The sequence below is a fragment of the Sturnira hondurensis genome, unplaced genomic scaffold (assembly GCF_014824575.4).
Source record: "Sturnira hondurensis isolate 20B ecotype Veracruz unplaced genomic scaffold, ASM1482457v3 Scaffold0001872, whole genome shotgun sequence".
Lineage (NCBI taxonomy): Eukaryota > Metazoa > Chordata > Mammalia > Chiroptera > Phyllostomidae > Sturnira > Sturnira hondurensis.
Window position 1 is genome coordinate 21,264,953 of NW_028074503.1, and position 24,139 is coordinate 21,289,091.

Here is a 24,139-nt window from a genome sequence, read left to right on the forward strand (position 1 = left end):
CACAGTCATTAGACTAGGGACACACATGGCAGTATTACTAAAGTCTAGGTGATGACTGCCCTGTTATGGACAAAGTCTTCCTCCAGGTTTAAAAGTGGTCCTATAAATGTCCTCCCATCATCTGCCAACACCTTAACATGATTTCCGTGAGATGATGCTTCACATGAGTACCATCTGGGCCACACAGATCATGGGCACAGTCCACTCTGGCACACATGGCAACTGTGCCCAGGGCCCAGAGTGCAGGGAGCTCAGGCTGCTGCCCCCAGGACCAAATCTCCGGGCGGCAGGGAGTGAGGGGCTCACCTTGAAGAAGGCCTCCATGAGCATCTGGTCGGGGTGCAGGTCCCTCCACGGCAGTCTCCGGTAGGCACTGTGAAGAGCGTACAGGATGAACTCGGGCATTTTGGGCGCCGTACACACTTCACAATAATGCATCAGGTGTAACCGAAGAGCTTCTGCGTCGCCTGGCAACAGCTTGCCTAAATTCAAACAGAAAATACAGCTCAAGACCTTTTGGGTTATCTTTTAGAATAATGATGATAATGATACAACATACAAATTTGAACTCAAGTCTAAAACCTAAGGTTCTCAATAATTACCCAATTTCACACACCAGGGGAAAAACACTAGTGGCAGGTTAGTAATGAAGAATGAATGGTGCTTTAATCACTCCTAGCGTGACTGGAATAAGCACTTGGCATGTGGGAGAGAGTTGGGCGATCAGTTTTCCTTCAAAACTTCTAAACAGACGGCTTTTTAACTCAAATACACTTCCACAACTCTAGCCACTTCTAGACATCCCTTCGGTCTGTCGCCCTCACGACGAGAACAGCAATCGGTGTTTCTCAATACCCACTTTTGAAACACAAGGAGCAGCAGCACACGGTACCAGCTGATTCTCCACTCCTAACATTCCTGGGCCACAGGGGCCCAGTCCTCACTCTACTCTGCAGCACGGAACATGAACATGTGTCTCTCACAACCTTTTAGGACGGGGTGAAGGTAGCACTTGTTTAAATATGGATGAAAGATAGTTTTGTTTAGATGAGGACGGTATGTAGGTAGAAGACATCTAGCAGGTAATCAATCTCTTAGAACAACAAGGAGCTTCTAGTTCCAGCCCAGCTCGGAAAAATTCACTGTGCTTTTCAGCATTTTTTCATCAACAGAAGGACAGAACTGGACCCATGACCTCACTAAATGGCTACAATTTCATACTTCTTCATCCTGCTTTGCACAGCTCTGTTTCCTCTCTCTGAACTTAGCTACCAGTCCTTGCCATTATCTCAGCACCCTCCTGTTCTTAAGCCCTTTTCTTATGTACACAGTCAAGAGCCTATGAGAGTGCCTGCCCCTTATACTAAGGAATTAAACATAAAGCCTTTGTGACTATAACTTTATGCTCAAGATTCTTCTCACTAATAAATGTATTCTCAGTAGAAAAAAGCAGCTACAAGAATCTGCGGTTTTAAAATAAAAAAAGAGTACTATTAGAACATTGCATGTTGTTCACTGAACCAATATTCATCAAACAGGCACAAATACTCAGCACCTGGTGTCAGTGTAGGTCCACTGATTCTAACGGATGCACCACTCTGGTGCAGGGCGTTAACCACGGGGGAGGCTGTACGGGGTAGGGGCGGGGGAGACTCTCTGTACTTTCTGCTCTATTTTGCCTAAAACTGCTCTTAAAAAGTAAGGTCTATTTTATATATTCTATAGCATGACATATTAACACATGTTTTTAATAACCTTTTAAGATGGTGAAGGATGCATTTATTCAAATATAAATAAAAGATAGTTTTGTTTAGGTAAAGATGGATACACAGGTAGAAGACATCTGGGAGGTAATCTCCTAGGACAAGACTCAGCTGGCCCCAGCCCAAGACACAAACAAATTCTGTGGCCTCGTAATTGCGGGGCAGAAAGAAGATCCAAGGGCCTTTAGGGAACAGTGAGGAGAATGGTTTGGCTGGAGCAGAGTGTATCCATCAAAAAACCGTCACATAATGTTCAAATGCACTGGGCCAGACAGAGCTGAAACTGAACTAAAACATCCCATTTAAAAGTTTCTGCCCTGGCTGGTGTAGCTCAGTGGATTGAGCACGGGCCTTCGAACCAGATGATCGCGGTTCAATTCCCAGTCAGGGCACACGCCTGGGTTGCAGGCCAGTTCCTGGCAGGGGATACACGATACATTGCGTGTCCCCAGCAGGGGCAACCATACATTGATATTTCTCTCCCTCTCTCCTTCCCTTCCCCTCTAAAGATAAATAAATAAAATCTTTAAAAAAAATAAAAATAAAAGTTTCTGAGTAAGTTTAGGACATAAACAGTGTTTTAGGAGAATTAACCTAGTAAACAGATAGGACCAGAAACTGGAGGTGGGGAACAGGAAGCTACTGCAAGAATCTGAGTTGGGTAGACCTAATATCCTCATAACCTCCCGACAGAAGGCATTTTAATACCCATTTCAGTAAGATCACACCTTTGAAAATGCACAGCTAGTCCACTCATGAGGGAGAAACACCAGGAGCCAAAAGCAGAGACGAGGAAACTGAGTAGTGAACGGATACTGAAGCCGCAGTTGCCCCAGGACTGTGTGCTTATGCTGGGTTTTAACAGCACAAGCAGACAGAAGACAAGCTCTTCTGAGCATTATATCCTCACTGAACGGACTGTTAGGGGAGAAGGCACCTCTTCTACCTTAGCCCCAACTCGGGGAGGGAAAAAGGTTTACTGTGATAACTGAGAACTGAGTTTAGTTCAGACTTTGATTTCACATCAGTGTGTGGTGTGAGAAACCCCAACCCAAGAAATGACTGTTAGTTACAACTGGCAACAAATGCAGATTTTCTCTGGGGGCACGCACACTCATCCTGGTCTTCACACAATCTCCCAAGATAAAGTCTCTAAGTAAGGCTTAGAACACAAAATTACACAATACACAGAAAACGAGCCTCTAGGAGTAAGAGTCGGAAGGAACCCAAAGGCAGCACAATCCGCCTCCCAGTGGGAGCTTCCTATAATGGAACTGTTGCATAGAGATCATGAAGGAAAGTGCGCCCGTTTAAACACTTTAAAGGAAGAAAAACTGGAATTTTAAACAAATGAAAACAAAAAATAAGATGCCACCAAAAGCAATCGGGGTAGATCTGAAGAATAAATAAAATCTCTACAAACTGAAATAAGAAATTCAATGGATATTCCTCAAAGTTGACTAGATACAGAGTCAGAGTAAATTGGGAAAGAAACCTCATTAATTTGCCCAAAACCAAATGAAAAAGAAGTCAAAGTCACAGGAGACAGAATGAAGTTCGACAAGGGGGTGGGGGGCTGACAATATTTGGAAGAAAAAGATGGCACATCTTCCACAACTGATGGCACTCCAAACTGCTTCATCGCGAACAAGGTTAAGAGGTTATGAACTCTACACTGAATACTGTGTAAGTTTCCTTTGGTCAAAGAGGGCTGCCTCCGAACTGAAGTATGAACTGAACTAAAATTAAATAAAGTACGAAAGCAGGAACAAAAAATTAACTGAACGTCTCAGGGGAAAAGTGAACGCTGACCAGGGACGTAACCCAGCACCTCCCTACCTCTGAAACGCTCGTGCAGGGACTCGATGCAGCTGGCAAACAGCTGCACGGCGCCTGCGGCCACCACAGAGTCGCTCTCCAGCCAGGGGTAATGCCGTTGGCTGCTTTAAACAGAAAAAGCACATAAATAAGTAAACAAAATAAAACAAACATACTCAGAAATGAAATAGCATGATGAAATTACTCTAGGTTCCAAAGTATAAGGCTTGACTAAGTCATAGACAACACTGTGTTATGTAGCCCTAAGACACATTTAAATTCTTGGAGGTGAATTGTCGCTTGCAATGATCAACCACACAGTTTTATATACTTTAAAACTTTATATACTTTATATACTTTATATACTTTCCCTCCTAACCTTTATTCCAACATAATGAAGTTTTAGAAGTGTGTTCCCTAAATTAAATAACAAATGAACACTGCTGTGCATTCAGTTTATACCCCCAAACCTATCTATACCCTGTGCATCTTGGTTACATTTTACACGCCTTAGAAATACACTGCCAGGTGGCCTTGAAAGTAAGAAGGGGGCGGGAACGGGGGAGGAGGAAGAGAAAGAAAATTTCATGTAACAAAAAGATGTCCAAGAAATAAATGAGAAATAACTAAACAAAAACTCTTTATATGAAAATTTGATTCTGAAACTGGTCCAGAAAGTTCAATATCAGAATAAGTTCCATTAATTCTTCCTAGAAATAAACAGAAAACTTGCATGATGATTAGCAGTTCAACAGACACTAAAAATTCCTGCAGATTGTTTAAGAACAGCCCTCTAGCCAAAGCAAAGGTCCAGAACCTTTCCTGTTTTCTTCAAGAAGTGCATGGATCCATGTAAGGCCTCGGGCCCCAGTTCTGGCCCACACTGGCTGTGGGACTGGGGCAAGACATTTAATTTTTCTGAGTCTTAGAATCAGATTAATCAATATTTGTGCAAACACCTTGAATACTGTAATGTCTACCACTGCTGTCATTTTCCCAAAACTCCTGTCAAGGTCACCTAGCTTTTGTCTGCACGTGTCTAGGGGGAAAACACTCGGAAGGGGTCACGTGGACAGCTCTACACCTCTCTCCTAAATGCTCACAAAACAATGCTTTCATTTCATCAAAGAGCTCATGTTAAAAGGGTAATTCCCACCCACTCATCTGAAAGCCAACTTAGTTCCAAAAATAACTAAGGAACTAAATAAGATAAGTTAGTATCATGTTTTTAGTGTTACACTATCCAAACCTAAGTAAAGAGAGCAGCACATCTGTTTTTTTGAAATTAAGTACCTAAACTTAAGTACCAACTTCTTCACCATGGAAACTGGAAATGATCACCCAGTTCTGCTTCAAAATTAATATAAAGATAATAGCTCTGATCTCCTGGACTAGAAACTCCACAAACAGAAAATATCTTAAGTTTTTTTTATAAAGAAGCATTTTCTAAACTTAAACATATCCCTAACTTCAAAGAGATTAAATCCGTGAATGCATCACTTGTACCAAAACACCATCAGAACTTTAAGTCTGCAAGTGGCGCACGAACTTGAGTATCGAACGTACCTGGCGCCGTCCTCTACGACCAGGATCCAGGGCTTAAAGAGCTGGATGATCAGTGAATGCAAGGACCTCAGCACTAGAACAAACGAACATTTTCACAGACAAGAAGCAACTGTGTCTTTTGTAATATCATTGATAACACTATATAAAAGAATCTACTTATTTGTATACTCATGAGCTTGCATTGATATAAAAACAAAATATTTAATGTAACTAAGCACATTTTCATTTGCTACAATGGAATTTCCTGAATGGAATTTTTATTACATAATGCCAGATAATTTTATACCGCCACATTTTTTAAAAAGACCAATTCTTAAATATTGAGGACCCCTTTCTTGGTGATATAAATAATAGGAAGAAAGAGTTGGAGATTGAAACCTATCATCTCTTGGCACCGTGCCCTACAAAAGCGGGGGCAGAAACACACTAAAACAAGCCCGACTGTCTAAGTAAACACAGGTGTGACACACACACGGTTTCACACCTACGCTATATATTTCCCATTTCCTCTGCTTGACACTCAGATAGTTTTATTGCAAAGATTTAAGTCTCTTAATGTGTCCATTCAAGTCTCTCCTAATGGAAGGTCAAAACATCCACCTCCACATTGCACTCAAGGCGTATTACCTGTTTTGCTGCTGGCAGATGAATCTTGGGCAAAGCAAGCCATTTCTGAGTCAAGAAGCCTTCTTACAAGATAGCCCAAGAGTGTCTTCACGTCATCCATGTAAGGGCTCCATTTTGAGAATAAGCCAAAACTTTTAAAGTCCAACGTGGATAACCGAAGCTTGTAAAAAAAGTCTGAGAGCCACTGTATAGTCTCCATTACCTGCAAGAGAATGACTTGTTAAAAAGTGCTCCCTGAATACCTACTTGCGCAGAGCGTCACAGTGGACTGTGATGGAAGGCTCTGATTCTGTAACAGGGCTGCAAAGTTCAGTGGCACATGAAAAGTAAATCACATCCCAGCAAAACTTTTTCTAAAGCAGAGGAACCACTCTTTCAAGTAAAATTCCACGTGGACCCGGACCCTGTAAAATTTATGAAACTGAGAGCTCTGTGGGACACCGCACGAAACCCTGGCCAAACGAGCCAGTGGTGTGAGGTTAAGAAGTAAGTAGGTGGGTTAAGGTGGGGAGAGGGGAGGACAGATGGGCAAGAATCACACTGCAGTGTGAGAGAAAGGCAACCCAGACAAAGGAGGGGTGGGGGGAGCAAGTGACCAACAAAAGCACAGAGCTCTTAAAGCAAAGGAAATGGGAAAGAAATGCATAGACAGAAACATCCGATGCCAAAAGCCACACACCTGCTTGTCTGACAAGAGAACTTCTCCAGAGCTCTGAAGCGTGTTGCTTGCAGCAGAGGTCGCCCCCTGCTGGCAGTTGGGGGTGCAGCAGCCCAGGGCTCGCAGAGTGGCTTTCCAACACTCGGGGCTCAGCAGCTGCTCAGCAGAGCCTTATGGGGCAGGGGACAGGGGACAATCAGCATCTTTCACAAACTAAGTTGTTCAACTTGAATCAAAGAATACATAAATTTTACAAAGGAATATCAGTAAAAAGATTCCAAAATGAATTCATAAAGATTTGTAGTGAAGAAACCCAAGTAAAGAGAACCTATTACAAGAACTATGCCCCTGAAAACGACTTTCCTGTCCCTGACAACCCTGTGCGAGTAAGCACTGCTGGAGCCGCAAGAGAAATGCCACCATCAGACCCTGACGGTAACGGTAAGGTGCCATCTCCCTGGCTGGCTGATGTGAGACAAACACTGGTGACAGGCTGGGGAGACTGGGTGCAGGCGCAGCAGCAGAGTCCCGGCCCTCTGAAGAAGGTGTCCTACTCACCCCTAAAACTGCACTCCCCCGAGGGACAAAACCTAAAGGAGAGACTAGCGACCAGTGGTCTGCTACGTGAAAGCTCATGTCCCAGAAGACAGGAACAACACCTCCTCGTGTCCTTTCCTCCTCTGGGATCAAACAGAGTAGCAGAGGCTCAAAGGGGCAGGTCTGAGGGCAAGGGTGGAGGGTCCGCGGCACTACATTGAGTATGAGGTGTCTAGGGGACAGGATAGGGTTTGTGTCCAACTGTGACCCGTGGATCTTGGGGCACAGGCCTTGATTCAAGCTACAAGTAGGGGAGTCATGCATACCTAGAAGAGAGCAGTGAAGCCAGAAAAAACAACAGGTTCACCGAGGGCAAATGAAGAGATCAGATGAGTCAAGAATGGAACCCTGGGAAGTGACATGGTGGCCAGGGAGAGGGGAAACCAGGAGGCTGGGGGTCATGGAATCTGACAGAGGTGGTAATGTTATTTTTCTTTTTTAAGATTTTATTTATTTTTAGAGAGGGGGAGGGGAGGGAGAACGAGAGGAAGAGAAGCATCGATGAGCTGCCTCTCGCACACTCCCCCACCAGGGACCGGGCTGCAACCAAGGCACGTGCCTTGCCTGGGAATCAGACCGATAGCCCCTCGCTTTGTGGAATGACACCCAATCAACCAAGCCACACCAGTCACAGCTGTGCTGTTCTTCTTACACCTTTAACTGAATTACTCTCCCTGGAAAGTATAAATTTTCTGCTGTATGCAAGTCTCTGACTGCCTACATGAACAGGTTACAATCTCTTAAAAAGGTTCCAGGAGAAAAACAATACATACTTGATCAAATTTTGAAAATTTAGAACAAAAAAATAGCTATGCAAAAATGCATCAAAATCTGTACAGGTCTACTTCTCTGTCAGTTTTCTCTACCCACCCTGCACCTCCCCTCTGTAGGAAACAGTGACAGCTGGAAGTGCTTTGAAAATGGGGCCACACATTTCAGTGTTTGTTGGGCAGTCCAGCATATAAAACCATTAACCTACTCATTAAATAATCTCTATTAAGTAACACAAAGGTTTAGCGTAAAGCAAAATTTAGTTTTCCATTACATCTATAAACAGTATAAAGTTTGCATGAAAAAGTAAATACAATCTCATTTTTCAAATAAAATTTTGCCTAGTAACATTCCAAAAATAAAAAAAAAAAGCCTATACCCTTTATTTCTCCTCTAATCTCAAACATTCCGATGGGCAGTTGCTGGAAGGAGGCAGAGATGGTGGGGATGTGGGAAGTGTGATGCTGCTCTCTCCCTGGGCACATGTAAACATGGTCTATCATTATGTGGGGGTAAAATTCATTTGCAAAAAAATTAGGAGGGAGTGTCTTTGAACTACAGAGAAACCAACAGTCATACAAGAGCAAATTCCTTCTGTTACCAAATCTGTAGTCAGCAGAGAAACCAAGCCCACTACTGCCCCCACCCCATCCAACGCAGCTGCAAAGCCAAGGCAGACAGGTGGGTGCACCACTGTGGGCTCCGATACCAGACGGAGTGCTGCCTCGCCCAGCCAGGGTCCTTTCTGACCCGCTGGACAATAAATGACCATTTTTACAGGCAGCCGCCCTTTGGGCTCATCAAGTAATTCAGGTAAAAATCAGTCATCCTAAAGTCCTGCACACTTGTATTATTTTCACATTTTTGGCTGACCCCTGCAGAACGGTGTCCCACTACTCACTACAGTCCAGTCAGTCACTTACTCTGCATCAGCAGCCGGAGAATGTCACTGTACTGGTCAGGGAACTGGTACAGAAGAAGGTAAGTCCAGTGCTTACAGAAGAGATTAAATGGCAGCAAAATATCTTCATCTGGTTCAAGGCCCCAGGACGTAAGCGCCAAATGAATGGACTCCAGCAGCCTGGTGCGGTCAGACAGAGGAGGTTTAGTGGCGTTTAACCATTGCTTAAGATCGAACTAAAAAGAAAAAGAAAGGAGAAGCAATTTTTATTGACACCAGAAAATTAACTGAGGCAGAGCAAAGTCTGTACAATTTAGTTTAAAGGTCGAAGACTACTATGCATTTAGTTTGTCACCAAGATTCCAACTAACGTCTGTATACAAATGAGCACCTGAAGGAACCTGGGCGGTTCACCGACTGAGGGAGCCATGCCGCTGTCTCTACCTCACTCTCTGGGACTGCAGGGGCTGGGCTTTCTCAGTTCTGTGTGCTTTTTGGTAATTTAAGGATCTTGGTTGGTAAGTTTTCCCCACAAGACAAGGATCGGACCCTTGCAGCTCTTTCACTGGTCAAAGGGCCACAGGCAAGTGGCCACTTTCTGACACTGTCTCCAACCAACAGCCACATTGCTGAACCTGTGTCTCTCCCCATCTCAGTTACCAAATACTCCGGGGTGTGAGACCACCTTCCAGAGTCCCCAGCTATACAACATATTCTCCCTCAATTATAGACTGAGGTCCGTCCTGGCCCTAAAAGGCTGCCAGGTTTCAGGACTCGTGGATGTGAGAGAACTACAGCTGAAGACAAAACATCGAAGGCTCTAATCCCCCAACTCGTTAAGTAAATTCATGGCCTTGGTCTGCGTTAACATTCTACTTGGAATGAAGACAAAGGCAATTTGCTTAGATCTGGCTTTTTCTAAATATGAAAGACTTGGACGTATTACAACTCATTTATCAAACACAATTTAGGCATTAATTCAGTATAAATTCAAAAAAAGGATGTCCTAAATTACTATTATGTATACTTCAAAACTGTACTAAGTTTTCAAAGGGAGTTTGGGTGGTGGGTCCTTTTTACAGCGGAGTTAGACTGTCCCACCCAACACAACGGAACCCCCATGAGAGGAAGCTGTGGGATGGGCTGCGTAAAGGTCACGCAGTCGAGAACAGGGCCTGGGGCTCTGGTCCACCAGTAAACAGGGCTCCGCGGGCCTCACCGTCTACGCAGTGGGAAACAAGCACAGTTTCCACACTCGGACGGTGACACCAGGACCGGACCACATCTCACCTTGGTCAGCAGCATGAAAATCAGGTCGCTGTTGTCCTCACTGAGACACTTCACCACTTTCTCATAGAGTGGAATGAACTCCGCAGGCGCGGCATTGGGAGTGAAGAACGGAGACAGAAGAGAGCAGAGCCTGCTGTTCTTCAGGATGGTCTCCAGTAGCCTTCTGCATTCTGACCTAGTGCCACTGATGAACACCTGGACAGAACAAGAGAGAAAAATGTCTTCGGTTCTCCACTCCCCAACCCTTATTTAAGCAACCAACTTTTAAGGGGTAGTATACAAGGCAAACAAAATTTTTCCTAAATGAAAATATAAAACAATCAAAAGAAATCTAAAACCAACACAGGTAAACTTCCAATGCAGGTAATATTAAAAATTTGCAGTCTACCTTACCAAAGTGATCCTGCATTTTATCAAGAAAACAAAACTTCTGGGTTATAATTTCATTACCTTTAAAAAGCTAACTTTTGACAATTACTGTATAGTCAGAATAACATCACATTGTTTGAACCTGGTTCTAATGTTTAAAAGTACTAGAATATATGTGGCCCTGACTGGTGTGGCTCAGTAAGCTAAGTGTCGTCCACAGACTGGGGTCACCAGTTCGATCCCCAGTCAGGGCACATGCTGCCTGAGCTGAGGGACAGGTCCCCACTTAGGAGGACATGTGGGAAGCAACTGACCAATGTTTCTCTCAAACACTGATGTTTCTTTCTCTTTTTCTCCTTCCCTTCCCCTCTCTTTGAAAATAAATAAATAAAATATTTAAAAATAAGTAAATAAATACCATGTTAGAAACAGATGCATAGGGAACAGAGAACAAACTAAGGGGCTGCCAGCATGGGAAAGGGGGTTGGGGGAGTGGGTGAAGAATATGAAAAGATTAAGAAGTACAAATTGGTAGTTAACAAAACAGCACATAAAGTACAGGAATATAAAGTACAGCATAGGGAATATAGTCAATAATATTGTAATAACCATGTCTGGTGCCAGGTGAGTATTTAAATTATCAAGGGGATCACTTAGTAAATTATATAATTATCTAACCACTATGTTGTAACACTTGAAATCAATATAAAATAATACTGTGTCAAATGTAATTGAAAAATAAAATTTTTTAAAATTAAAAATAAATACCATATTATAGGTGTATATATATTAACACAGAAAAAATGTCTAAAAGGATGTGTCTGAATGAACAAAAGCAGGTTACAAAATAGCACATGTGGTTTTTGAGTGTGTATCTATATCTATTTATCTATTTATCTATATGTAGGAATAATAAATCATTTTCATACACACACGCTAACACACACATACATAAGACAAACTATAATGAAATGGTAGCTGTATAATCATTTTCTCCTGATAATTAGAATTCTGAAAATTTTTTCTTTATATTTTCTGCACTGTCTGCATTGCTTAAAGCAAATTAACAGACATCAATTTTATAATCAGGAAAAAATTTTAATCTATTCCAGTAACTTCTCAGCATCACCTCCTAACAAGTATCCCATAAATAAGTACCCACCAACGAATTTAGGTGAGAGTACCTGGTTACTTAGTGTCTACATATTTTCCAACAAGTGGCTTTTTTGTTTTATGACACATTTCATAAATCTATATGGATACACTGCCTTGGTTCTTGTTAAGTATCTGTATTGTAACAGTAAGTCAAGTAAACAAATCAATGGTGACTGAGAAGAGCAAGTAGAAGGGGGCAGAGCTCTGAACGCTGGGTCAGAAGACCCAGGAGCCAGTCTGAGCTCCGGCACTCAGCAGCTGCCTTCTTTAGGCAAGTCAGTAATCTTTCAGAGCCCAGTTCTCTCATCTTTGAAATAGGGATGATATCACTCACAGAAAGTCTCTGTGAGGACGAAATAAAATAATGAATCGGAAAGCATTTTAAACAACACGAGCTTCACTGATGTTACAGGCAACACCACCAAGAGCATATGCTAGAATCTGATGTCTCCCAGAGGCTTTCAAATACGAATATTTAATCTCCTGTATGAAAAGTGGAATTCTACACCAACAATTCTAATCACATCTTTAGAAGCTAACAATTCAAAGTGACTTCTGACTTAGGTAAGATTCGGAACCTACAATGTAAGTCTAAAGTCACACATCTGATGAGAATACTGTAGGGACTTACTGTATCCGAAAAAGGCTAACCACACAGGCTAATCTCACCTGTCCCAAAATCTCAATGCACGAAGTAAAGAACTGCCTTGTGGGAGGATGGCGCTGGGTCTCATCGCTGACATAATCCACGACAGTAAAGAAGAGGCTAATGCCAACCTTCTGAACCCCAGGAGTGGGCTGCAACTTGTAGGCATTCACTAAGGCCCTGTCGGAAAACAGGTGAGAAGTGGTCCGCAGTATGAGAATCCAGACTCACTCACATTTCTATGACACCCCCCTTTCCCAGGCATTATTCCTAGGAGTGCTCAGAGTCTCCTACAAATGTCACTTAAGAAATATTTTATGGGTTACCTTCCAACTTGACCCAACACCTCATTTTCAAAATACAAAAATGATTTTATGCCCTTCTAGAGAAAAAAAATCAGCTGTATTAAAATGTCTAACATTCTCACCTTTATTAAATTTTTTCACATTTCACATGTAATTCATAATTACTTACCTTCATGTATTTTTAGATAACACATGTTTTTAAAAACAAGAACCCTGAGTTTTCTAAATTTTAAAATCCAAAAGAGTGACTTAGGGTGAGGGTAAAGATTTTTATATAGAATAAGCTCCTAAAGAAATCTCTTCTAATTCTCACATATTTTTTTTAGTTCCTTTACTGGTAAAAGAAACATCAACTTCTTGTTCACCTTCTCTCCTCCCTCCTCCTCAGAACCCCCAATTCAACCCACAGAAAGCCGCAGTGCCCCCTCCCCAACACCCTCCCAAATCAACCTTGGGATTAGTGGCTGGTACTAGAATGTGGAGTCCCCGCAAAGTAAAAGGCACTCAACCTCCCTTCTCCCAGATCATGTTCTGGTAGCTCTGGGAAGAAAGGGGATGGTGAGAATAAACCAGGAGCACCAAAGGAAAACCACAATAGCCCCATGCAAGTTGGCACCTATACCCAAAAGTCCTAACTCTGAGCAAATCCACAGTAAACTGTGCTCAATAATCTGAGTTGACAGTGATGACTTCTTAGGTAAATGTGACTTTGATATAAAACTTCAGCACTAAATCTCTCCATGACTGAATTTCAATGTACTATATCATCTCTCATTTCAGGGATCTGCACACTTATTTTACAAAGGGCCAGATAGTAATTATTTTATGCTTTATAGGCCATAAACTGTTACAGCTACTCCATGTTGCCATTGCAGCATAAAAGCCATAGACATTAATAAGTGGGCATGGTTGTATTCCAATAAAACTTTATTTACACAACTATATGGCAGGGCAGATTTGGTCTAAAGGCCACGGTGTGCCAATCCCTGTGCTAATTCAATCAGTGGGTGCCTGGGGGCTGTAGCAGCATGACCTTAGCAGCATGACCTGCATGGATAACAAGGAAAGAGCATTTTAAAGTGCAGTGCCCTCAGAACTCACGTGATCAAGTTTTCTGCATGCACAGCAGCTTCCACAATATTGAGTGGTGGCGGGATGGTGGCTTCTGCTTGCAACTGCTTCACTTCTTTCCGCAAAACACGAAGCTGCTGGCTTACCGCCTCATTCTTGTGCATACCTTCAAACTGACAGAAGTTGAAGTGGTCAATAGGCTTCTGCCCCTAATGTTTCTGAAGCAGATATTTTATTACATCTATACTGCATACATGATGATAAGGCTATTGTTTCAATTAGTATGATAACTCAAAACTCTTGGTTGAACTGGACGGGAATGGGAAAAAATTGGCTTCTGCAGGATATGCCCCTCGTGTTTCGACTCCCAGAGCCTCACCAAAGAGTGACTCAGTGTCTCCCACCACGGAGGCTTCCCTGCAGCACATCGAGCCCATTCCCTGTCCTCCCAACCCAACAGCACACGCAGTTCACCTCCACACCGGGCTGCACGTCTCACGTGTGCACAGCACAGAAAAGGACACAGGTGCTGTTACTAAAATGTGTGCCATTGTGAAAGGAAAAAAGACATATACTCATGAAGCAAACAACAAAATAAGACAAGTGTGACAGGTCCAAACCAGCTGCATGCCTAGGAAAGAGCAACTGACTAATTCAGTGGTTCCTGAAAGCTTATCTGAGATCAAATTTTACGGGCTCTCAGTAAAGATGTACAAAATAAGAAGAATTTATTAAGCTTGTCAAAACAACTAAATTTTCCTCCATTTAAAAGATTATCCCTTCTTTAAGATTGTGCCTGTCCTACTTGAGGGAGTTGTCGACCCCCTCACTAATGAACTGATGGTGATCTACACAACAACTGCTCCGTTAGTGCCTTTTCAATGTCCTTTTTGGACATGGATCGATGCAGAAAACACCCTCTGCCCAGACTGCAACACAAACACAGAACCAGTCGGTGGACATGGGGACAGGAAGACGGAGCACTGAGGAGGAGCCTGGACAGGCTGATCGGGGCCTGGGTGGGGATCAGGGCTGAAGAGTGCAATTCGGTGAGACTTGGGAGCAGGGCCCCGTCTGGGAGAGGCCTTTACAGCGAACTGGGGAACTTGGCCTCATCTTACAGGCATGGTAGAGAATCGGAAAAGACCAGAACATTTAGAAGGCAGGGGCTCTAAATTCTACATTCTCCTGAGACGGTTTTCCACAATCACATGGGTGGGCAGCAGGGACCGCATGTCCTTTCACATGGACCTGCCCGACGCCAGTCTTCAACCACACTGCACGGCAACAGGCATCCTCTGTGAATAACGCAAATCCTCTGCTCACAAATGTAATGACTGAGGCCCCTATGCCCCTGCTGAAAGCTCCTGAAGGGCAAAAGGTCCTGCCTGTGCTGCTTTACACAGCGGCCAGCACAGCCCTGATAACACACTGAATGCCCACTTTTAAAGGTCACCACGGTAACTTCCTTCTGTAACGTGTGACACTGTTGTGGTAAAAGCCTTTAACAAAACTTCTTATTTTAAAGAAAAAACAGAATGTCAGTATGAATCAAAAACCATGAACGTGACTTCCAGTAAGATACAATATTAATAGTAATTACTTTAGTTTTTACTTTTGGAGAAATGAAAGATAAAAAATTAAATTACGTCCACTAAACCACATACTGAATCAATACAAATATTAAATCTGAAATCTCTCAAATAACAAGACAATGTTTAATAGCTTAAAATGTGATCAGGAACGTGTGCAGTCAGCTCTCTGGCCCAGTCTGTCCCCAGTCACACTCAGACAGGGACTCTGAGGATCTCAGCCCTTGACTGGCCTGCAGAGAAGCTGCTACACAGAAAGGAAACGAGAAAGTCAGAGAGAAGGAAGGAAGACAGTAAGCACGGAAGGAAGTGGAAAGACGCAGGACAAGAGAAAAAGAACAGAGGCGCACTTGACTCAGAAGTGCAGAGAGACAAAGACGAAACCCACTCCATTGTCTGCCATCCCCTGGCATAGAAACCCCTAATGCTGAGGACCAGAGAACACCAACTAGCACAGCAAAGTTCAGACACTCTCCCAAAATGACCATTACTTCCTGGTCTACTTATTTCGTTCACTGTTCCCAACAACACTGTTGAAAGTTTTCCTTTCTGCCTAGAACGGGGGTGAGAGAGAGCCAACGACTACCTGCTCATAATTACAAGAAGTAGGAGATGACAGAACAAAGCAGCATGGTGGAAGCCCCTCCTCCTGAGTGGCTTTAAGTAAACAAAGAAATTTAAAAGCAGGACACAGCTGGCCCCTCAGTTAACTTTTTACAATAATGTGAAGCCTTCATGGGTCTTTTCCATCTTCCATTTCTAGGAATGCACAAATTTTTCACATGACAGTAAATCGATTCTCGGTCCTGCCCTACAATACCAAAGTACAACACAGGAACCCTATTATAACACACCCCATTTCCTCAGGGGATATCCCTGAGTTATCAGAGGCTTCTATTAGAAAAGCAACCACAGAAGAAGCACGTTTCAATTCCCATAAAACATATTTGGCTTTTGTATGCCCCAAACAAGTTATACACAGTTCACACACCTGCAGATGGTTGGAAATTTCCAGGGCACTCCCTCCTAGGAAAATTCTCCCAAGCAATACAACATTTTCATAATATAACTTAAAATCTTCACAAATGAGCCATTAAAATTATATTAAAACATTTATGTACTTTAATTTTAAAATGTATGTTTAACATATAAACTCACTTCCCATGATGCTGATTTTAAAAATTGATCCAATCCGTGAATTCCCTAATCACTGATTACAATCTGGATCAAATTTTCTAACTTTAGATGCCTACAAATCAGTTTTTTTTATCAGAAATAAGTTTTGAAGGCAACAAAAAATACAAATATAAAAGGTATTTCTGAGAAGACATTTTAGAGCAATCACCCCAGGAGACTGATGAAGAATACACAAGAACTGTTAAAACAGGGCTCAGCACAAAGAGGGAAGAAATTTTTGAAAGACAACCAAGAGTCAATTAAATTAATTTTCCCCAATTTCTGAAAGCTACCCACAAAGAGGATCTATTTTCGTGCAGATGCAGTCAGGCATGGGGCAGGCCTCTCTGGAAGCATTTCTCTCCAGGCTCCAGGAATCTGGGCTCCACACGCAGACAGAGGGAGGGGCGGTGATTAAGGGGCATGTGTCTGGTAACCACACTGCCTGGGCCTTCCTGGTTGTGCCACTCACTGGCTGCGTCACCTCGGAAACGTAACTTAACCTCTCTATGCCTAATGCAGATAATAAAAGTACCCTCTTACGGGGTTGTGGTGAAGATAAAAAATAAGTTCTGTAAAGTGTTTAGACAGTGCCGGGGTGAAGCAAACACCATGATATGCTGGCCAAAGCTCCACTCCCACTTAGAAGTCCTTCAAAAGTCACAGATCCAACCTCATTTTACTTTCCCAACTCAAGGAGGTGACTCTAGAGGCAACTGCTATTACTGAATTATTGCACATCTCTCCTTTCGCCTTCCGGCAGACTCCACCCAGACGATCTGCTTTCCGCGGGTCCTTCCCATGTTTGACGTCAGTGCCCCCCACACACACACTGTGCGCAGCACATGGCCAGTGCTCCCAAGCAATCGTCGCTTCCAGTGTGGACTCCAACCCCCCCGCCCCCCAGTGTGGATGCCACTGCCACTTCCAGAAGCAACCTGAAAAAGACTGACACGGCTGGCCCATGACCCCCAGACAAAGTCATGCTGACCGCCCCCCATACCTCCTCTAACTGAATCCAAACCATCATTGTCAGAGTCTTTGAAGAACTAGTCTGAGGTCCCCTCTCTCTCAAAATCTTCTCAGTGATTCTGCTTTTCTTTGAGTTCTGTTTTATAGGACACATCAGCACTTAGGGCAATGGGTGACTACAGTAGCTCTGTGCGTGTCTTCGCTTCTCTAAAAACTATTAAATGTTCTGAGACTTGGATCACCTGCTGTACAAATTCTTTCAGTCCTTCTCAAAAGTATGTCAGTTATTAGGGTCTCCAGTAAAATTCTTGGAATTACAAAAAATGTAAACACTCTTACCTGAACTGTTACAACTGCTGCTCCTTGGCATTTCTTCCCACTACTGCCTCTACACTCCAAATGCAGCGTGGCCTGTTCCTCCCGATTAACATACTGTTTGGGCATTGTGTCCAACAGCTCACTATCCAGGGCGACCTGCTGGGATTCCCGCAGAGCTGCTGTTCTGAAGAACGTCATTGGAGGGGAAAAAAAAGTCTTAAGAAAGGTTTCATGATCAGTGATAAAGGCTTCCAGCTTCTCCCCACCTGTACTGGAGTATAGCAAGGCCCAAGTATTCCAGAATAAGAAATCCAAGGGTGTGTGTGCCAAGACTCACCCAAACTCTCTCCCTGGCAGTCATGTGAACCACAAAATTAGGAAACAAAGAAAAAGTGGGACAACTTAGCCAGAAATAAAGCTCCATTCAGAATCTGTGTTATATCAGCAATGCTTTTTAAATGGACCCTTACATATACAAGAATGAATGAGAATCCATCCTAATTCAACTATCCCAAAGGGGTGCCCTTACTTGTAATTTCCACTGATTTATTAGCATCTCAAACTGAATTTTCAAAAATGGAGAAGGTTAATTGTTTTCATGGGTATCAATATTATTCTACCTGTGGTGATTACTTTGACATGTAGGCCAGCACGTGCATGTATGTGTGTGTGGTGTGCACATACAACATGCATGACAAATATCTGGTCAAAAACAGCAAGGAAAAAAAAGGCCAACAAGAGACTGATTCCATGGGACCTGCCAAAGAGACTCTTTTACTTTATATAACAGGTTTACGGCACACACGCTCCTCCTTACAAGATGGCACACTAGAACCAAAACCTTACACAGCTGATCTCTTATGAACTCAGAACACTAAATCACCTGCTCAAACTTAAATCAAGTGCCTGTGCCAGGTTTTAAAATATGGAGAGTGAGAGCAAAAAGTAGTGACAAAAGAAAGTAAATCTCATTTCATGCCCTTTAAACACAATCTTTCCATTATCAGGTCTCCTAGGGAGAAGCATGAGAAACATGTTTCTTAGCTGGCACTCAGAAACACCACAACAAACACGTAAAACTTTGTAGTCCATTAAAGTGCCACATAATTTCAATGGAAATTTAAAGACTTGTCACAACTTGGTTAACGAAGGAACTGTCTGGGCTGGTCTCATTCAATTTTCCCCATGGGGAAGATGATGAGGAGGAAGCCCTTCCAAGCACTAAGTCACCCAAGCTATCAAGGTAGCAAGCACGGAAGCATGATCTGGGAGGTCTCATGGGCTTACCTGGCTTGCTGTTGCAACAGATTCAGGTCTCTGCACACTAGCTGGGTGGTGTCCTCCTGACTCAGGAGGACAGCAGATGAAATAACTGGCACGGGAGGCCTCAGTGGGTGCAGAACAAGGGGAGGCTGGGGAGCCTCATGTTTCCGCAAGTTACTTAAAACCCTCTCTTTAGCTGAAAAAAAAAATAAATAAAGTCACAATGACTGAGTAATGGCTACTACTAAGTAGTAACGTACTAAGTGGGTGCAGAGCCCTGGCCTGTTGCCTTCATAAAAAATGCTGGAGATCTACCAAACAGATACTCCCAAGGCCTAAATGAATAAAATCATGATCCTGTATTACTTACATGTTTTGAGGGAGCATCATTGGCCTAATAATATTCTACCAGGGGCTGGGAGATCAGGAGCATGGGGTGTTATTAAATAAAATTCCTATCCTCAAAAAGTCTTAATGATGGTTGAAGCCCCGAGCCCCACACAGCCTTGCATGATGCACTGGGTGTCTGGACTTACACTAGTACGAGGGGAACCTAGTGAACAGCTCAAGTGAGCTGGGGAGAGACGGCAGCCACCACCAGACAATGGACTGGGGGAATGGTGCAGGCAGCCCAGTTAGAAGTTTCCTGCAGTCACCCAGATAAACTCACAGGAACGGTAGAAAAAGGAATGGGCATTATGGAATACAGCTAAGTGAAAAGGCTTAAATTAGGCCAAGGTTTAGACAAGAGGGCCGAAAGTAGCAGAGTTAAAATGAATAAAGACATGGACACACATTCCTACAGAATTCAGGTTTACATAGTCATATGGTCATTCATTCGTCCATTCACTTATTTATTTACCCAATAAATGATTTATGGAGTCCAAATAAGAAATCAGGTGCCATATTAAGAAATAAAAGGTAAATCTGAATCATCCAACTTTGCACTACACAGCACATGATCTCATACTGGTCAACCCGAGTTAAATGCTCACATCCCTACACCCAGTACAGAGCTGAACACACAGCAGGTCCCGGATGTGCGCTCTCTCCCCTCCTCCCTGTACTGCCCCCACACACGCCACACAGCAGGCAGTGACTGAGGAGCGTGAAGGAAAGCTGCCACATGCCTGGTTCTTTTCAACAGCAAGATAACGGGGCGGGAGAGGTCAAGGGGCTTCAAATCATAATCAACAAATACTTAACGGATTACTAAGAATTTGATTTCATTCCAAGTGTAGCTGTCAATTTTCCATTCTTGTTAAGAAACATAAAAGAGAACTTAATAGCCACAACTTTATTACTTGGCATAAGAAGACTAGTACTGTCTGCACCCCAAGCAGATGGAATTTAACACTCCAAACAGGTCAAGCACAGGATCGTCCCCTACAGCTGGGGTTTTCCCACCAGAACTACCACTCCTAAGGGCACAGAACGTAGTAAAGTTGGACATTCATCACTGGATGAGATTCCTCACCGTATTTAGGTTTGTTTCAAGCACCTTCTTCAAAATTAGTATCACTTACCATTAAAAAAATATCAAGGATATTTTAAATGCAAAATAAAAGACAGGAAAATAAATACACTCAGAGCATTTTTAACTATAAATCCCACTCTGGACCACATGTGACAAAAATGGTGAAGCCAACGAAACAGGTTTAACTCAACGCCCTGCGGAGCACTGCTGAAATTCACCTGCCAGCACCACCACCAGCGCCCTCACTTGGTGTAACCACCACCTGACCTGCCATCAAAAGCCTGAGCTTCTTATTCTAAAAATCCAGGTCTTAATTTCATTTAGGACCGCAACCCATAGTGATCCCCAGACACGGGGGCAGGACAAGAAGTGACACAGAACAGGGTCTCTGGAATAAGACTGCTTTACCGTGTATCAGCTTGGTGACCGGGCAAGTTACCTAACCACCTTACACCTCTCGGGTTCACGACCTACTCAATGGGGATAAACCTCATAGGGTTGTTAGGAGTACTGATTTAACACATGTAAAGTGCTGGGACAGAGCCTGGAACAAACTAAGGGCGCAATAAATTAGTAGCTTTACTCCAGAGAAAACAATTGGCCCTTTAAGGGCAATGTTAATAAGGGGCTATGAAAGCACTCCAAATGGAAGGACATGATCAGAAGCATTCAGAAGCTTCCGGAGCTGTACACATATTAGTGTTTCTTCATCTTATTTAACAGATTTTCAGGAATAAAAATAAGGCTTGATATGAGCTGGGCTGAAGCAACTTTGGTACCTTCCCCTATATACTTTTCTGTATTATTTAATTTTTTTTCAATGAACACATGCAACTTTTATAGTTGGGTGGGGGGGGCTACTATTATTTCAGGGGAGAAAGATGTTGGAGAGAAAAATTATAAAGCCTTTGTTGAGACTGTCCAGAACCTTTATGTTATAGAAGAATGGACTAAAGCCAAGACAGGCTCCTATTTTTCTGATTACACAACTTTTCTTGCTCCGGAGCAAGAAAGTCTTTTTGCCTTTCTCTGAATCACTGCAGTGTTCTACTATACTGCACGTGGCAATATTTTGTTCAATAATTCTACTCATAATTTTATTACATGTTCTACATTTAAAAAATAAACTTAACAATTAAAGTTGTGATCTCCAAATACTGTTTTATTTTATTTTTAAAAGATGTTATTTATTTACTTTTAGAGAGAGGGGAAGGGAAGAAGAAAGAGAGGGAGAGAAACATCAATGTGTGAGAACTGGGGACCTGGCCCACAACCCAGGCATGTGCCCCGAATGGGAATCGACCTGGCGACCTTTCAGTTCATAGGCCGGTGCTCAGTTTACTGAGCCATATCAGCCAAGGCTGTTTTATGTCACTTTTGTTGTTAAGATATGTCATCAACTTTCCATGTTAAATGAGTTTTTGTGGCCTGGCATAGAAAACTAATTGATAATTTATAAAATTATTTCTCTAGAAAAATGCGCTGTGAAAAACAACCAACTGAGAAATTTGGGGACTATGATCCACTTGTATTGTATGGTAGGAGTTCCAGATACAGATGGAAAGTTTATAAAAGGAAAAGACTTCTGAATTTTAAAACTGCAAGCCCAAAGTAATGAAATTTAAAGGTGTACTTTACACATTGATACTGGTTAAAATGTCTTTAGAGCATAAAAAAGAAAATGACGCACAAACATACTCAGTCACTTTCCAGTCTCTTTTTCAGGTAGGCAGACCCTCGTGTCTCGGTTTGGGCCAATGAGATGTGCTTGCAGTCTGAAAGCAGCTTCTTAAAACAGTCCTTAAAAAAGGAGACTCCCCTTCCTGCTGAGTAAGCAGCCACCTTGGACCCCAAGCGGACGTCCCTGTGATAACAGTAGGCAGGCAGACAGGAGGAGCAGGGGTCCTTGAGGGCTTGTAGGTCACGGAGCCACTGCTCTGAAATGCCTGATCCACATTCCCTTTACATGAGAAAAATTAAATTACATTTCTAGCTTACTGAAACCATTATTGTTTTGGAATTTTCTCTCACTTATTCCTAGAAGTGGTAGACAAGTTAACCATGAATCCTAAAAAAGCAATTCTTACTGAATTTAGGCATACACTGTGTACAACTCAACCCTCAATGGCTCTGATTCCCTCATTCATCTGTTCATATTTATTCATTGATTCATTCATTCATTCATTCAAAGGGCCTGATGCTGCAACAACTCACCCAAAAAAGGATCAGTGAAGTCCAACTGCACAGATAAACTGCAAGGCACAGAATGGGACTCAAGCTTGGTCTGTGCCCATAGACCAATGGTTTCTTGAAACTCATAATGTATGCGCTCCATGTTTAAATATTCCACCCACAGATCCTACAATGAAACAAACCACAGGGCATTAACTTTCACAGATACATTCATGACACATTTAACTATAAAGTGAACCAGTAAGTTTGAACACAAGGTGGTCCATTCCAAGTTCTCCAGCACTAGGATGAATTGCATTTAAAATTAATACTCAAGCAATCTTAGCAAGGATCTCAAAAGTTTTTTGATTATGTATCATAATCACAAAAAATAATTTTAATAGTCCTACTAACTGTACATTTGTAAATTATATACACATATTACTGAGCTAAATTATAAGACATAGGTAAATAAAAATTTTACAGAAAAAAATAAAGATACTGAAAATAACTGAATCTGCATTAGATCAAACTTTATGTCCCACTAACAACTTATCCAGAAAAAGATATTAAGCTACACCAAAAAGATACAGTAAGCAATATCTATACTGTGGGGAAACTAATAATAAACTACCCAAGTTCTTCAACAAGTAAACTGCAAGGGAAAAACAGGGCTATGGGGAGTGCCCTGGCTAGTGTGGCTCAGCTGGCTGGAGCGTCATCCTGCAGGCCAAAAGGTCACTAACTGGACTCCTGGTCAGGGTACCTGCTTAGACTGCAGGTCCAGTCCCTGGTCAGGGCACATACAAGAAGCAACTGATCAGTGTTGCTCTCTCACACTGATGTTTCTCTCCGTCTCTCTCCCCCTCTTCCTTCCCCTCTCTCAAAGGTCCTCTGGTGAGGATTTAAAATCAAAAGGGGTTGGGGGGATTAAGGGAAAGACCTATAGATTAAACAGACAGAAAAACTATGAACCAATCACAAAATGCAAATCCTGATTCAAACAAACTGTAAAAAACAAATAAAAGAAAAACTTTTATGACATTTATGAGACAATCAGAAATTTAAACAATGACTAAATATTTGATTTTTAGTAACCTATTATTAATGTTTTTCAGATGAAAATGCTATTGGGTTACGTTGTTTTTTAATCCTCATCTCCATTTTTATAATCATCAAAAAGGATTCAAGGAAAAAGGGAGGGCTGCAACCCGGTGAATGCGAACATGGCCAGCCAAGTGCACACTCTTAATCCTTAATCTTTATGCACCAAATGCACTGAGATTAGGTCCAAGTCACTATGGTGTAGAGTGTGGGCAAACTGTGGCTGAAACTAGACACACAGTACAGGGGGCTGGGGGGAGAAGGAGCACGCCTGCCCACTGTACTGTTCTATTTTCTGCGTGACTGAATTTTTTCACTGTAAAAGGTAAAATAAGTAAATAAAAATGAGAAAAAAAATAGGACTTCTAGTATTCTCTTCCCACACTCCAGTGAGGTGTCTCGATTATTCTGACTATGCACTTCACTGGGTTGGAAACCCGCAACCCAGGCATGTGCCTGGACCAGGAATCGAACTGGTGACCTTTCGCTTTGCTGGACAAGGCTCAATGAACTGAGCCATACCAGTCA

General features: G+C 42.5%; 1 protein-coding gene across 2 annotated transcripts in view; it reads right to left on the reverse strand.

Annotated features, from left to right (window-relative positions):
- Positions 1-24,139, reverse strand: part of EPG5 (ectopic P-granules 5 autophagy tethering factor) — a 95,644-nt gene that overhangs the window by 16,116 nt on the left and 55,389 nt on the right. The window contains exons 25-36 of one of the 2 annotated variants that reach the window (XM_037033682.1): positions 22,550-22,694; positions 18,883-19,054; positions 17,617-17,779; positions 13,568-13,710; positions 12,185-12,341; positions 9,992-10,186; positions 8,724-8,937; positions 6,454-6,602; positions 5,775-5,976; positions 5,148-5,220; positions 3,603-3,703; positions 307-482 (exon numbers count right to left, since the gene is read on the reverse strand). In XM_037033682.1, the coding sequence (XP_036889577.1) occupies positions 307-482; positions 3,603-3,703; positions 5,148-5,220; positions 5,775-5,976; positions 6,454-6,602; positions 8,724-8,937; positions 9,992-10,186; positions 12,185-12,341; positions 13,568-13,710; positions 17,617-17,779; positions 18,883-19,054; positions 22,550-22,694 (1,890 nt within the window). Of the gene's footprint in view, positions 1-306; positions 483-3,602; positions 3,707-5,147; positions 5,221-5,774; positions 5,977-6,453; positions 6,603-8,723; positions 8,938-9,991; positions 10,187-12,184; positions 12,342-13,567; positions 13,711-17,616; positions 17,780-18,882; positions 19,055-22,549; positions 22,695-24,139 lie in introns of both variants that reach the window. The other variant, XM_037033674.1, reaches the window with a different exon arrangement.